The sequence below is a fragment of the Saccostrea cucullata genome, unplaced genomic scaffold (assembly GCF_032062105.1).
Source record: "Saccostrea cucullata isolate Sc308-1 unplaced genomic scaffold, CSIRO_AGI_Scuc_v1 ctg507, whole genome shotgun sequence".
Lineage (NCBI taxonomy): Eukaryota > Metazoa > Mollusca > Bivalvia > Ostreida > Ostreidae > Saccostrea > Saccostrea cuccullata.
The window spans coordinates 307,501-324,833 of NW_026930525.1; the positions used below are offsets into that span (position 1 = coordinate 307,501).

The following is a 17,333-nucleotide window of genomic DNA, read 5'->3' on the forward strand; positions in this document are numbered from 1 at the left end:
TGTGAAAAGTTTACAGACGGACGGACGGACGGACGGACAGACGGACAGACGGACAGACGGACGGACGACGGACAAAATGTGATCAGAAAAGCTCACTTGAGCCTTCGGCTCAGGTGAGCTAACAACAACAGATGATGGACAAATTTTGATCAGAAAAGCTCACTTGAGCTTTTGGCTCAGGAGAGCTAAAAATATCATTAATCAAATAATTTTTTGTTTTTGTAAACAGCAGTACTTTTAAAGTCAAAATTCACCATTTTAAAATATTTTCTTATTCCTGTTTAGGGTATTTTTTCAGGTAAACAATCGGAAACATTGTGAAAATGACACTATTTTGAATGTAAACTAGTTTTTGTTTTTTTTTAATCTTTCAAATTTTGGGCATATTTCTAATCCTCTGTCTGGGAAAAGGGCAAGAGCAAGAAAAAAAAAAACAACATTAATTCATCATCTGAAAATCACACTCAATGTATTACATGGTAATTATTCTGACCTTGCTGCTGATCGAACTTTCTGAAGGTCCTTGTCTGCATGAACTTTGACTGATGACCCCATGTCAATAGGGCATCCACTCTCCTCAGCTAGCTGGAATCTCAGGACTGTATCAAACTGAGTGCTTCGCTGATGACAAGATACACACAGAAGGAGAATATCATGTGAGGAATGATCCTTCAGAGAGGTTGGGAAAAACCTAAAATTTAAATAGAGGTTGCTTTTTTGCGAAATAAAATCATTATGAAATGTATAATATTTTCTAAATATGCCATAAAGGAGTATATGTCATTGAAATTGATAAATTCAAATCTAATTCGGACTTGAATGATTCCACATTTTTACAGTAAAACTAGATAGAAATTCTCCTCATACAGCTAAGCTTGCATATCTTTATTCCACACAAACAATGAAAATTAAGGTGTACTTCTTAGTTGCAAAATATGACTTTATTATAAGATCTAACCCATCATAAAAATTTTCTGTAGCAATGCCAAAATCCTTGTTATTATATACATATCCTCTTTCAATGTCCATAACTTTTAAAATATCATCTACTGTATAAATCTCAAAACCTACACAATGCACTGAACCCTCCAATTAGTGTAAAAAGGAGAATTACCTTCTATACTCTTTTGGAACAACCTGTTTCTTGATGAGTTTTTCCTCTATACCACAAACAACACAAATGTTCTCTTTTTCTTGGAGATAATAGTCATCCCCACTCTCAGGGCGACCTTGAGGTTCAAAGTTCAACTTCACTGTCAAGGGCTCATCACTTACTTTCTCTATAAAAGGAAGTGGTGAAGTGAATATTGTCTCCAGTTTGTGATAAATTTTTTATCAGCTCCTAAATCTTTCAATGATTTTGAAGTGAAGACATGAATTTATCCATTTAAAGAGATTGTTTTAAAATTATTTCCATCAGGGTGAAATCGAAGGCAACCAATTCAAATCATTGAGACAGTGCTAAATGGGCTCCTGTGGCCCCTTATTGATAGCCCAGTTAGCCCCCTTTGCCTTTTCCCCAATGAATTCAAAAATTGCATCAGAGACAGAGTTATCTCCCTTTAAACATAATTTTATATGGGAATAAAATAAACAAGGAATAAAATTTTTTTAAATGTGTCAAATCTTTTAAATATTAACTTTCAGTTTAAAAGACTGCATATTCATAATATGAATGATTGTGACACCAGAATATTTTTTGTTAATTTATTTAAGAGATACCTAGGAATTTTTAGAAGACTCCACAACTCAAATACTAAAGAAAATATCTGAACAAATATCACATTTTGTGTATATAGCTACTTGTTACAGTACTAAGACTGTGGAAAATTATTTTGCCGGATTGGAAATATACAGCTTACATCATTTTCAGATGGAAATGACGAAAGCTGAAAACATGTAATTCCAATTTCACCATACCAGTTAATGTTCCACAGTACAGGTATTATAATTCTGGGCTTATAGTATTTAACAACATTCAAAGTATTGAGGTGAATAAAGAAATTGAATGCATAATTAAATATAATAAATGAACACAATGCATGAGTTTCTACTCAAACAGATTGTAAATATTACATTTGAGTTAGAAACATGACAGTTATGTACTAGTTAGTTGGATTACCTGCCAGCCCTTTCTCTATGTACCACTCAGCCTTCCTAATATCACAGGTACACAGTTGTTCTCCGTCTGGAGCCAGTAGGAGGCAGTTATAGTATAGAGGGCGCTTTCGCACGACGTAGGCTCGGCTTTCTTTTGTTTGTGAGAGTTCTCCTTTAAAGTCATCTTCATTCTCCTTATGAAATAAATAATTTTGGATGATTTATTGGTATAGAATAGTGTAATCATTTAGAAATTAAGATCTTGGGATACACCTGTACAAAATATGCATCACTCCCAAAGAGGAAAATGATTTTATATCAAATGGATGATCAAACATTATTATACTAATCCTAGCTCATGCTCTGACCTCTCTGGGAAAAAATCATGAATTGCTGATGAAAGAGATACCTTGTAAGTTGATTTCTTGATCAAATTCAATCATTGTTTTAGAAAATAAGGTCTTTTAAATATACAGTTTACCAGTTTATTAACATCTCTTTCGTTGTTATTTTAACAACATAGAGATCATACATATTATTATAACATATATACATACATGCGTGAGCATTATATATAACATATATACAAAGTGTGCTTATTAATATAATCAAATATTTTCATATAATAATTTACAATGATGTTAACCTGGAGGTCTGACTCTCTCGTTTACAATTTTAATAAATGAACAAAGTTTACTTAATAGCCCAATATTTTTCGAAGAAAACAATTCACTAAACTTTATAACATTTGGTCTTGATAAATAATATTTCGGAATATACAATTTTCTTTCATCTTTTAACTTTTCACATGATAATATATAGTGGAATTCGTCCCCAAGATCATTTTTACATAAAAGACATATTCTATTAATTCTTTCAGTACCTTCCCATCTTCCTGTTTCAATTGGTAATTTATGGTTTGCTGTTCTAAATCTAGCTAAAATTTGTTTCTTATAATTACTTAAGCCGCTATCTACATAAAATTGGCATCCAAAGTGTAAATTTGTAAATACATTATATGTCGCACCTTTTGAAGAATCATTACAGGTTGAATTCCAATTTTGTTGAAACTGATCTAGTAATTTTTGTTTCAAACTTTTAATGAGCCAAGTTCTATTAAATAATTGATTCTGATTCCAAATATTACTATATCCACAATTGTCTAAAATTGATTTCAAATTCTTTAACCATTTAGATTCATGTCCATTATCAAATTTTGCACGAAGTAATTTATACATTAAAAAACAATATTTTGATTGCTTTCCATGTAAAATTTTTGACCAGTATGCAATAATTCTAGTTTTAATATGTATAATTAAAGTACTCTACCTAATTCACCATAAATCATAAAATTTGGAGTACTTGGTTTTAAATGAAAAAGCATTTTACAGAATTTTAAATGTACTCTTTTTACCATTTCAGCATTACCATAACCCCACACTTCACAACAATACAATAAAATTGGAACTACAATCTTGTCAAACAAATACAATTGGTCATATAGAGAAAGATGTAATTGGTTACCCTTTTTCAAAATACCATACATAGCTTTCGTTGCTCTTTCAGTAGCATATTGTTTTGTCTTAAATGAGCCTGTTGTTGAGAATATGATTCCTAGATATTTAAAATGTTTAACAATTTCAATTTCTTTGTTATTGTAATGAAAAACTTTATGTGGTATACGTCCCTTTGAAAAAAATCACGATTTTCGTTTTTTCAATGTTAACTTCTAGTTTCCATTTTTCACAATACAATAAAAAACTGTTCAATTGATTCTGTAAATCTTCGGGTGATTCTGATAGTAAAACTGTATCATCTGCGTACAAAATAATCAGCATTTTTAGCAAAACACCAAGTTCTTTTTCAATCTCGTTTGATATTGTTGAGACACCAATATTGTTATGTGCAATTAAAAAGGATTCTACATCATTCAGAAATAAAGCAAATAAAAAGGGCGATAAGTTTTCACCTTGTCGTACCCCTATTTTGCATGGAAAGTATTCAGTTACCATATCATTAACAGCTATTCTGGATTTACTTTCAGAGTACATTTTCACTATAACTTCAAAACATTTTCCGGTAATATTATTTTGAATGAGTTTTTGCCATAATCCTATTCTCCATACATTGTCAAAAGCAGCCTTAAAATCTATAAATGCACAATATAGTTTCTTTTACAGTAAAAAGGATAATTCGATTAACGATTTGTAAAGTGAAAATATTATCTATTGTAGAATAATTTGATCTGAAACCCCCTTGATTTTCATTAAGTATATCATATTGCTCAGCATAATTATTTAATCGTTTAGCTAGGATGGATGTGAATAATTTACCCATGCAACTTAATAAAGTTATAGGTCTATAGTTTTCAGGGGCATTGTCGTTCCCCTTATTTTTATAAATAGGCAATATATCACCAACAATCCAAGCTTCAGGCAAAATTGCTGAGTTAAAAACAATATTAAATAACATAACATATACAGGTAACATAATACTAGCAGAGGATTTTATGTATTCATTATAAATTTCATCACTTCCAGCACTTTTGTTATTTTTAATATTTTCAATTGCGTGTTTTATCTCATCTTCAGTTATCACTGAGTCTAGTTCATCATTATTATGTGTATTTCTTACCTCATTTGATAGAAGTTCGTCATTATTTACATCACCCTTATTTATATTTTTAAAGTAATTGTAAAATTCATCAATATTAATATCACATTTTTTGTTGTTCGGCCTTTTATGAATTATTTTCCAATACCTTTTTGGATCCTTACTTCTCAGTTTTCTAATTTTTTTCATAATTAAATTTCTATGTTTTTTCATACTTTTGTCCATGGTATTTTTATATTTACGTTCATTGACCCGTGCTTCTTCTTAAAGGATGCTTGAACGATATTTCCTAAACATTCGTTTTGATTTCCTATATTTTTTTTGTGCTATTTTGCATTCTTTATCAAACCATTCTTTTCTTTTCTGTGGTAGTTTATTGTGAGTTTGGTGAGCATTAAATATTCCAAAAGTTGTGCGTGCCGAGTTAAGCAGCAGATCTGAAAAAATTTCATTAACCAGGTTTTTATTTAAATCATTGAAATCAATATTGCTCAAGTTATTTTTTAATGTTCTTAGGACATTTAAATCAATATTTTGACAAAATTCTTCTGTTTTTTCATTATCCCATGGTTTTATTTTCTGACATGAAAAATTATTTTTATTTTTCTTTCTTTCTTCTTTAGTTTGGCAGTTATCGTTTGAGGTATATGAGTTAGCACTTATTTCACAAAGTAGTGGCATATGGATATCAGAATATAACCTATTGAATTCTAGTACAGAAAAATTTTGCACATGCTTCAAAAATTCAACACTACATATACAATAATCGACCACACTTGATTTTGTTGTAGTAAATTTACCCTCTTCTAATCTTCCATTCAATAAATACATATTGTTCTTTTTACAAAAATTTAATAAATTGTTTCCAAAATTATTCTTTGTTTTATCTAATGATTTTCGTTTCCTTGGTACATTTATCTTTTGTAATTCAAATACATTTGAGAGACAGTCTAAACTGGGATCATCTAACTCAAATTCTTGATTTGATATGTCATCTGGTTCAATAAAATCATCTCTATCAGAAGTTCTTGCATTAAAATCTCCAATTAGGCATATATGACTAAATTCACTCTGTAAATTCAAAAATTCAAGTTCAATTTCTTCAAAAGCTTCCCTTGAACTATATATAGAACTTTCTGGTGGTATGTAAACAATACCTAAAATCAAGTCTTTATCTGAATTAATTAAAGAAGATTTTAATCTTAACCAGTGAACAAATTTACAGTCTGTGTGAACGATAGTTACATAATCTTTGATAGATTTTTTGTATCCAATTACAATACCACCAGAACGTCTGTTTGAAAATCCGTGCCTATTTTTAGCATCAAAGAAAAAATAATTGTGATCAATCGGTGTAGTATCATCAGTTTTTGTATCTGTAAAACACAATATATCAGAGGAAGAGATAAATGTTGAAAATTCTGGACAATTTATGCGTCTACTTAAACCACAAACATTTAATCCTAGGATTTTAAGTTTGCAATCGATTTCAGTGGATAAATCGAGAGAGTCAGTTGGATCACTGTCCACTAAATTGTCACGTGGTAGATTTCCTCCTAGGTTATCCTACATTTGACTTACTGAGCCGTGTCTGTTGAATGGTCGAAATTCACGGGCTAATGGATTTAGGCGTGGATCTACATTGTGTGGTGCCGCTGGTGCGTTGTATGGGTTTTCCTGATCAAAAGAGTGTTTCATAATAATTGTTCCCATTACACAGTTATCATGAAAAATCCTACATCAAAAAGATCGTGTACATTGATCTTAATATCAACTTTTGTTAATGATGCAATTTAAAAAAAAAATCAATTTAATACTCAAAGAAATTTGCTGACTAATCTGTAATGAAGAGGACAACACAATATTTAAAATTATAATGAAACTTAATTAAATAATAAGTTCTGTTGGGTGAAGTACTGGTGTGTGATACTAGTTCAAAACTGTAGACAGGATAGTCTTTAAGCAATGAATTTCAACAAAAATTAGTTTTAAATATGACCTTTCAGAATCTATTGCCAAGGTCAATGTGATTCTTATTAAAGTGGTAGGGGTGTCTGATCTAGGGTTGCAGAGTAACAAGTTAATCTTTATCTCTCAGGTTCGAATCCACTGTGGGACGTGTAGACCAATCCATCAGATGAGACCGTATACTGTAAACCAACTTTTATTCGTGACGACTTTATTTCTCGATTTATCGAGGTTAAACTAGTTCGCATCGATTAATTTTCGCGATCAAGTCTTTTTGGTTTTGTCGTCAATAGACTCAAAGACTAACAGGACCGGTTCGCGGCGAGAAATGAAGATGCTCTCGCAAACTTCGCAAAAATTTCTCGCATGCAAATAAAAGTTGGTTTACAGTAAACCAAGGTCCCGTGTTGCAGTAGGTGCTGGCATGAAAAAGATCCCTCCCTGCTCAATGGCTTTGAGTCCCAAGCATATAAAGTCAAAATTTGCAGCTTTCCACTGGCAAGTGGTGGATTCTCCATATGAATGAAAAATTCTTGAGAGAGATGTTCAACAAACATACAAACAAAAACATAGACTGTGAAGCCACAATGATTAAAATGAAGAATACCTTTGCTAGTTGTTCCTCTAATGCATGTGTCAATCTCTGAATGGATGCTGGTATTGAACTGCTGCTGGTTTTGTTGGCCTTTTTTATAGCACCCCCCTTCTGTTTGTAAGGGAGGTCCACGATCCCCTGACACACTGACCGGGCAGTGGACCAGATTTTGGGGTCAATGTCATTTTTCATGAGGATCTCCTCATAGATATTCACTTTTCTTCCCTCCATTTTTGCCAATACAAGGTGAATGAATATGTCTACGCCTACCAAGGCATCCTTTGCTGCATATTCTATCTGTCGTGAAATAAAAGAGAATTCTCAAAGAGGCCTGGAATTCATTGTTCTAAAATTTATTAAATTTCAGTTTTATTACCTACATGATGTATGTATCATACACTCTAAATAATGTAGCTACGCACTGGTATTTCGAACTTGATAGGCTATTAAATTAAAGATATTGAGTGTTCTTAAGTAGTTAATGAAGTTTTGAGTTTTTCAAAAATATTGGTCTTCGCTACCAAACTTCAACAGGTCGAGGAAACTATTTTCTGTGATGTCAGAATAAATTTACATGCTAAATGCTGTACGCACGTGACTGACAAATCGACCAATCCGCTGAATGAGTTGGGTTACTACAAAACATACTACGTTTGGAAAATGCTAGTTTTTTAGCTCACCTGAGCCGAAGGCTCAAGTGAGCTTTTCTGATCACATTTTGTCCAGCGTCCATCTGTCTGTCTGTCTGTCCGTAAACTTTTCACATTTTCATTTCTTCTCAAGAACTGCTGGGCCAATTTCAACCAAACTTGCCACAAAGCATCCTTGGGTGAAGGGTATTCAAGTTTGTTCAAATGAAGGGCCACGCCCTCATTCAAGGGGAGATAATTGGGAATTAATGAAAATTTGGTGGTATGTTTTAAAAATCTTCTTCTCAAGAACCACTGTGCCAGGAAAGATGAAACTTATGGTGAAACATCCTTAGGTAGTGCAGATTCAAATTGGTTCAAATCATGTCCCCCGGGGGGGGTAGGGCGAGGCCACAATGGGCGACCAAATTTATATATAGAAATATATAGGAAAATTCTTTAAAAATCTTCTTCTTAAGAACAGCAAAGCCATGATTGCCCATATTTATATGGAAGCATCCCCAGGTAGTGTAGATTCAAGTTTGTTCAAATCATGACCCCCGGGGGTAGGGCGGGGCCACAATGGCCGACCAAAGTTTTATATAGAAATATATAGGAAAATTCTTTAAAAATCTTCTTCTCAAGAACAGCAAAGCCATAATTGCTCATATTTGTATGGAAGCATCCCCAGGTAGTGTAGATCCAAATTTGTTCAAATCATGACCCCCGGGGGTAGGTCGGGGTCACAATGGCCGACCAAAGTTTTATATAGAAATATATAGGAAAATTCTTTAAAAATCTTTTTCTTAAGAACAGCAAAGCCATGATTGCCCATATTTATTTGGAAGCATCCCCAGGTAGTGTAGATTCAAGTTTGTTCAAATCATGACCCCCGAGGGTAGGGCAGGGCCACAATGGCCAACCAAAGTTATATATAGAAATATATAGGAAAATTCTTTAAAAATCTTCTTCTCAAGAACAGCAAAGCCATAATTGCTCATATTTATATGGAAGCATCCCGAAGGTAGTGTAGATCCAAGTTTGTTCAAATCATGACCCCCGGGGGTAGGTCGGGGTCACAATGGCCGACCAAAGTTTTATATAGAAATATATAGGAAAATTCTTTAAAAATCTTCTTCTTAAGAACAGCAAAGCCATGATTGCCCATATTTATATGGAAGCATCCCCAGGTAGTGTAGATTCAAATTTGTTCAAATCATGACCCCCGGGGGTAGGGCGGGGCCACAATAGCCAACCAAAGATTTATATAGAAATATAAAGGAAAATTCTTTAAAAATCTTCTTCTTAAGAACAGCAAAGCCATGATTGCCCATATTTATATGGAAGCATCCCCAGGTATAGTGTAGATTCAAGTTTGTTCAAATCATGACACCCGGGGGTAGGGCGGGGCCACAATGGCCGACCAAAGTTTTATATAGAAATATATAGGAAAACTCTTTAAAAATCTTCTTCTCAAGAACAGCAAAGCCATAATTGCCCATATTTATATGGAAGCATCCCCTGGTAGTGAAGATTCAAGTTTGTTCCAGTCATGACCCCCGGGGGTAGGGCGGGGCCAAACTTTTGGATTTAAACTTTTCAATAGTATTGTAAACCAATTTCTACTTTTTTCTTGCCACAATGCTCAGGTGAGCGATGTGGCCCATGGGCCTCTTCTTCAAATCACTCTCGGAAAGACATGATGCATTTTTTCAAGCATTTTTCATGCTTAACACAAAGTTTACATCATTATCTACTAATTCCATGCTCACATTTACAAACAATTCATTAACAACGGTAATATTGTGTTTTTCTCCACTCCATTGAATAAGTCTATTTGCCTGTTTACATTTGCTTATTGTATGAATGAATAAAAAAATTCACGTGTATCCCATGCTCTTAAACAAACGACTCCGAGGTGTACTCACGTATATTGTCATGTATACAAGACTTTAGATGGCCATTTAACAGTTTAGAATGGTGTAGAGTGCTTTGGTGCAAAATTCTACTATTGCTACTTGTTGCAATGCCATTCAAGCGTCGATACTCCTTCGAAAAACGAATCAGAAAGAAAAATCACTTAAAAGTGCAAAAAATCTAGTTTACTGGACTTTGTTAAAATTCTTAAAAATGAAGTTTTCGATTTTTCTGAGTGCATTGATGTTTGACAAGTTTAAATGTGTAATTAAGAAAGTTGGTGTATGCGTCTCCGTAGACTTGGCAGTTAATTTATTCATCATTCGTTTATAGAATGATTACAAAGATGTGAACATGTGTACATGGTGACTTTGTAAATATTGTTTCTAAATATACAATTTTAAGATATATATATACAAGTAAATGTATATACATGTATATGCATGCTACTTAATCCATGCACAGCAGTTACCCGGTATATATCAATGTACGTGAGACTTTAGTAAAATTGTGTCGAATAAATGTCGTAGAGCAATGCACTTTTGTTTTAGAATGTATGAACATTTAGTCAACAAATGAATTAGACCAGTAGCATATGGTAAATATACAAATATCAAGTATAGAAACTTAATTTCTATTACTTGTCAAGAGTTTGTGAGCTGTATTTCAACCTACTATTTAACACAGAAAATTTGCTTTGTTTGTTAATGTTAGCACTGAACATCTTCTTTACTATTTATTCTTTCAATTTTTAACAAAAAAATTGAAAAGATATTAATTGACTCTCCGACAGGCATGTGAAATCATGTCGTAAATTGACCTGAACCACTTGTTTGTAGTAAAATGTAAACACGTAGTAGACTAGCATGCTTTGTGGCTCATTCATTCGGTTGGGTCATTGTTTGCTGTGAGCACCTCTGTGCGCAATAACAACAATATCCATATAAGGTAGTTTCCTCGACCTGTTCAACTGATAACAAGGTAATAGGGATGGGTATCGCCAAAAATTTCGTATCGCGATATATCACGATTTTTTCTCCACAATATCACGATAATATGATATTTTTAAAAGCAGTTTTTACAATGATTTTATATGAAAAGTCATTATTTTTCTAAAAAATATGCTAGAAAAGCAAAATTTTACTTTCTTGAAATTTTTATGTATATAAAATCAATTATGTTTGGACGGTAAGATGCCGTTCTTTTCACTTTTTACAACATTTTTTATACTTTCTGTAATTGTTATTGAAAGATTGAACAAATAAATGAATAATTTCTGGACTCTATAATATGTACCTAAAGACTGGTATTTAGGTCTCCGTATCACGATACGTATCACGCAACAAAAAATCGCGATATACTGGTATAACGATAAAATCGCACATCCCTACAAGGTAACCTTTCCCCACACTTGTCCAAAAAAAAATTTAAGGGATGATATTGTCTGTTTTGTACTGATTCAAAATGAACTCATCAATAATTACATGTATCATCCTTTGTTCATGTTGTTATCATATAATATCAATTTTTTTAAGTACTATTTAAAAATTAGGTATTACCGGTATTTAATTTTTTTTTTTTTATTAGGATGTAAATACTTGTTGCTCATTTGATTGAATAAGATAAACAACATAAAAATTCTGTTGATTTTACTTTACAATGCAATTTTGTGAATTTGTCTGACTTAAGGTCAGACGATACATTCCCCAAATACATACATGCCAACTTTTGAAAATTTCCATGGGGGATTTAGCGCGTGACGACAATTTTCAAAGCTTTAAATTCGCGACATTTTGTCGTGAAATTAAATGATTATGAAATGATCTTTTTTTGAAAATTTATAATATTGATATCACTTATCAATAAAACTCAAGGATTAATTTACCACAAAAAATGTTTTTCTTTCCAAAATTGAAATATTTTTGCTAAAATACTGGTGCCTCTCTCACTAAAGAAGGGGTATTTAGTTACATATATAAACAACTTTTTTTCTACCAGGACAGAATTTAGTGAAAAATTGAAAATTGTACAACTTTAAAATCATTTTTTTCAAAGGCTAAAAATAAATGAGGTGTTGATACTGTAAAGTCCTGTTTCTAGAAACATTTTTTATTTATATTTCAATTAATTAGAAATTATAATAAGATATTAAATTTACAGAAATTTATACCACCTATGTAAAAGAAAATTATTTTTTTTTTACAGTCATGAAATTTGTCAGGCTTGATGGTGCCATGTGGGTATTTCCTTAATTCATGCACATAGATCTACCTAACATATTACTTTTGGGAGAAGGGAGGGAAAAGAAATTCTAATTGACATACACTTGATTGTTTCATCTTAATTTTTTAATAATATTTTAACTGGCAAACTTTACAATATTTTTCAATAGGAAGATAAAATCAACAGCTATGCGTTGTAGTTTTCTACTTTCGTTTTCAAAAAACGATCTCTTTGGATTCCGTTTTTATTGTTTGATTTGCATTCTATTGTCTTTAATTTATATTTTTAATAAAATGACAAACAACTATCTTGTTAATCTATCTGTTTCACCTTGCATACCCTTTAAAACTAACAAGATAATCCCCTAATTGCCCCAAGCTATAAGCTTCTTGCTCCAGTGGACAACTTCGTGCGTTCAAGCGTGAAGTGATTTCCTGTGTCTAGGCCTAATTAACATCTGGTTAAATAAACAATGAAACTTATCTGTGAGCATTGAATAAACAAGTCTGACATTGTTATCCCGATTGTCAAAATTCAGCGGTAGGGAATTACTTTTAAAATCGGAAATTTTGGTGATTTTTTTTTCAAATCGGGAAATAAGGGCAATTTTGCTTTCCCGATCGGGAAGGCGGGATGAAAGGGTAAAATCGGGAGGATCCCGCCTAAATCGGGAAAGTTGGCATGTATGCAAATATCTGTTCTGTAGATCTTCATAATGTATGAAAACTATACAAAATCCTTCTTACTTTCTGATTTCGAAACCGGTTTTTAATTGTTTTTAAAAATTTGAAACACTAAAAATGTGATTTTGGCAAACTAAGGTTTTTCCTAAAGGATTATATAAGAAATGCCATTCTCTGGTATCTCGCACAAATGCCTGGTAAGGTACCTCGACTTTTTTTGAGTAAACATGTTCAAGTAGTAATTCTTCAACGACAAAATCTTGGAGAAAATTATATATTATTTAGGAACGTCTCATCTGTCCTTAAGCAAGTCTACCCACAATATTTGTCTTACCTGAGCATCTGTGTACACTGGAGCTTCCCAGTTACTTCTACGGATACTGTCGTGTTTGTCAAGCTCAATACCTAATATTGCCTCTGTCATGCCCTTCAGTCCGACATTTTTTCTTAAAAAAAAAAATGATGTAAATAAAATTTTTTTCTCATAATCACAATCAATATTCTGTAAGAGCCAGTGAATGGTCAACACTCTGGTTTTCTAGCTATAAAAATTACTATTGACATTTTTAATTGGGGGAGGGACTATTTATACTTACACATGGTAAATTCCTCTCACACGTCCTAATACATAACGCAGGTCAACACAACCTTGAACTACAATTCCATAGTCTTTATGAAGTTTGTTTCCATCATCAATGCAAGCTACACCTACTTTCAAGATGCTAAAAGAAAAGTATTTACATGTATTTTTCTAGATTTTCTAAACAGGTAAATATTTAAAATTGCTGCATTAAAAATTATTTCAATTACCGGTACTGATTCAAATCAATAACATTTTTTTTCAAACATGTTTATTAAATACTTCCCTGCAAAAATTATTGTGAAAGATATGCACAATTTACCTTCTATCCTGCATTATCCTGCGTAGTGAGTCTGGAATTTCAGTCATCTGTGACAGACGTACCAGTCCACAGTCTCCTCGCGGGGTCGCTATTTGTAACAGAGACACAGGAAGAGTGTATCTCCCATGAGTTACCCATTCACAGTCTATTCCAAGCACCTGCAATATCACTGTACCACTGACCACTTCTATACATTCAGACATTTCACATTTTGTAAATCCTGTTGGTACTACTAGTATTTTACTTCACTGTTATAACCTACTCCTCAGGTTCATCTTTAATCTGTTTAAGTTACTTCTCACTCCATGCAAACATTACCTGGTACCAGTGACTTTATATATACTGTAAGGACTTGTATAAGCCTCAATCAAAGCAAATGACAATATACAGGCATATAATGTTAACTTCCTTAGTACATGTAGTATGAAACATTTATTAAAATCATTAAGTACCCTATTTCAACAAAACAACTGAACAACAGAAAATAAACTTCATTTGTTTTTAAAGAAAAAAGTTACAGATTTACTTTTGTGGTTTGTTCCTGTATTTTGATGTAGAATTCCTCCCAGGTTTCTGATGAGTTGATCAAATACACAGCTTTATTCTCTCTGTACTTCACAGGCGTTTGTATTAGCCGTTTCAGAAGCCGTGTGAATCTGATACATTTTCTTAGTTGCAGAAACAATAAAACACCCATGCCTATGAAAACAAAAAAAATATCGGATTTTACTGACTAACATTCCATAGCGTAATGCGAATTTCCTCTTTTTCCACTGGTCAAAACCGTAAGTAATTTTTCAATAAAACCAAATTACCTCCAGCTACTAAGAATCTCAAGGTTCTCGATTCTGATACTCGTGCAGCCAAGTTGAGGGACATGTTTAAGCGTTTACTTAATTTTTTTCTTTATTTAGATTTTATATTGCACAACACATGAACACTTTATCATCATGGGCGCATCCATATTTGAAGTACCCGGATGTGGATTTAAAAAAAAAAGCTAGTTCGTTCATTGAAATATTCGAGAAACTTTTCTCTCACTTCAACTAATGTAGTTTAAAAATATTTATATAATTATTTAACTTTATTTGGAATTGATATGATAAATCTGTGGTTTTAGTACAAAATTATATGAAACCAACTTTTATTCACGAGCAAGTTTCATGATCTTCTTTTACTCACAAATATTTCTTTTTGCGAATTTATTATTTTAACCTAAGTATTTACGTAGAATGTTAATTGCCTTGCTCATGAAATATATTAATTTATCATATATGTACTAGGAACACATGCTTTTGTTTATTATGTGCTAATAAAAGTGATAGTAGCTATTGGTCAGTATTTAAAGGCCGACCCTTAGCAAAAACAAATGCTATATTTGCATTGATTTTTGATTTTATTTGTCTTGAAAATACATTGAACATTGGTTTTGCATTTATTTTTGATTGAATCCAATTCAAAAATCTTCAGACCATTGATTTTGGAATGATTGAAATTTGATTTTTTCAATAAATGTTGTTTCAATGCATTTATTTTACATTTATTTTGAATTTATATGATGTCATACCAATAACAAATTATACACATGAAGTGATCTCTTTGGTAAATCCATGATTGAATTTGCATTTATTTTCTGAAGCATTGATTCAGAAATAAATGGTAGCTTTATCAGCTGTGTATATTGCTGGTTATATTAGTGCTGACCAGCTGTTAACATATCCAGGGAGAGGCTGATAAAAATCACGTGATTACTCTACGTCACTTTATCAGCCATTTCAAATTCTGCTGGCGCTGCATCCAGACAGGCTAAAAGCCATGATGTACTTTGATGGAAATGATCAACATTTTGTTGTGTTCTTCCCTTTGGACTTAACTAATCATGTTATGGCAAAAAGTTGTGTTGAATCTAAGAATGATGAAGACAGCTAGTGTTGTTTTGTGACAGACAAGTGATATTGAAGGTGCATGAAAAGATGGTGCTGTTGACGTAGATGCCATACAAATCATGGATACATTGTTTTCTCAGGAAGTAAGTTATTTCTTTTTTTCTCAAAACTTATTCTTAATCACTGTTAATAGCATTATTTTACCCATCATTACACATTCTGTGGAATTTCAGAGAGGGGGAACATGCTAAGTATTAAATTTCACTCTCCAAGGAAGTCTTATGTAAACAAAGATGGGGGATTAATTTCCATCACATGCTTTCTGATCAAATTAAGTTAATCTATGCTCTTTGTTTAAGCACACTGCTGGTGTCCACTGCTGAGCAGATAGTGCATGTAATAAACTTATAAGTCTACACTACAGAATTACTAATTATGCACCAAACCTCGCAACACCATGCAATCTTGACTCTCATTTCTTTTTTATTTAAAAGATTCATTTATTTATCAAATGATAAATATCTTGAATGCGTTTTTTTTCAGAGTATGTACATGCTCCAAGTGCAAAAATTGAAGTTAGATCCTGTGCCACCGAAAATGTTCAATACGTTTAAAGCAGTCTATAGTTAAATGGAAAAAAAATTTAACTAATGCAGTTCCACAAAAACTACCAATAACAATCCAGAAAGTGAGAACTTATTTGCTGAGTAAAATAGAAATGGAATTCAAGGAAGTGTACTTCAAATTGTGCCTTTGTGATATGTGATTTATGTATGGAACTATACTGTTATTGTGTCAGTGATTTTTGGGTGTTATTCATGTCTCACAATTAAACATTCAAGTGTAACATTTAATTTAATAGGAAGTAAGTAATTCATTAACTTGAATTTATAACTGTACCATGTGTACTGGTGAATGTTTAAGATATAAGTATTCAAAATTTTGGTAAAGATACATGTGATGGATTATTAGTAATAATGTTTGCATTGAGCATGATGCTGGATATTGTTTGTTACCAATGTATTTATTCTATGTTACTTCTCAAGTTTCATAGCATCACTTAAATGTTTTATATGTATTACTTTAACATTTTTCTGTGATGTCAAAATAATGCTAAGTGACATCAAATAAATGCTTCATACTGTATTTCATTTGTTTTGCATTGATTTTGCATTTTTCCGTGATGTCAAATTAATCCTTCATCTCATTTACATATTTCGCAAAAATCCAGCCATTTTCAATCAAAAGTCAATGCAAAATAAATCAAAATCCAATGTTCAATGCTATTTCAATGCTTTTTTCCCATACAATTTAGCAAGGAGGCACAGTTGATTTCTTTGCAAATCAAAAAACAATGAAAATCCAATGCTCAGAAAACAACTACAAAATAAATCAAAATTCAATCAATTTGATTTTGCTAAGGGGATACCTGTAGAACAGGTGAACAGGTATTCAATTTAATCACGCTTTAAACTCATTCGAAGGCTTTGCTTTGCAACATTCACACCCACTCACCCACCCTCTTACTTCACCCTCTTACTTGTATTTTGTTTAATAAAGAAAGTTTAAAAAAAAAAAAAAAAACTTTTTTGGATTGATCAAATTGTTTTCATCACAGAAATTTAAAAGTTTTGTACACAACAGATTAATTGTCAAAGATGGGAAACAATTTGCTTAGTCACTCTAGATAATTTTATGTAAAATGGTACATATATTAGCTACATATAGTCGAAATGTGTTTACAGATAGTTCTAACTTACGTTTATTTTGCATAGGTTTTACTTAAACTAGTCGATTAATTGTACATTACAATTTAT

At 32.2% G+C, this 17,333-nt stretch overlaps 1 protein-coding gene across 2 annotated transcripts in view; it reads right to left on the reverse strand.

Annotated features, from left to right (window-relative positions):
* LOC134228901 (exonuclease 3'-5' domain-containing protein 2-like) overlaps positions 1-14,626 on the reverse strand; it is a 34,480-nt gene extending 19,854 nt beyond the window's left edge. Inside the window, exons 1-10 of one of the 2 annotated variants that reach the window (XM_062710600.1) lie at positions 14,446-14,624; positions 14,157-14,329; positions 13,631-13,788; positions 13,325-13,450; positions 13,063-13,174; positions 7,289-7,573; positions 6,295-6,390; positions 2,123-2,294; positions 1,115-1,280; positions 494-691 (exon numbers count right to left, since the gene is read on the reverse strand). In XM_062710600.1, coding sequence (XP_062566584.1) covers positions 494-691; positions 1,115-1,280; positions 2,123-2,294; positions 6,295-6,390; positions 7,289-7,573; positions 13,063-13,174; positions 13,325-13,450; positions 13,631-13,788; positions 14,157-14,329; positions 14,446-14,509 — 1,550 coding nt within the window. In that variant the 5' untranslated portion in view covers positions 14,510-14,624. Of the gene's footprint in view, positions 1-493; positions 692-1,114; positions 1,281-2,122; positions 2,295-6,294; positions 6,391-7,288; positions 7,574-13,062; positions 13,175-13,324; positions 13,451-13,630; positions 13,789-14,156; positions 14,330-14,445 lie in introns of both variants that reach the window. The other variant, XM_062710601.1, reaches the window with a different exon arrangement.
* Positions 14,627-17,333: the final 2,707 nt, after the last annotated feature.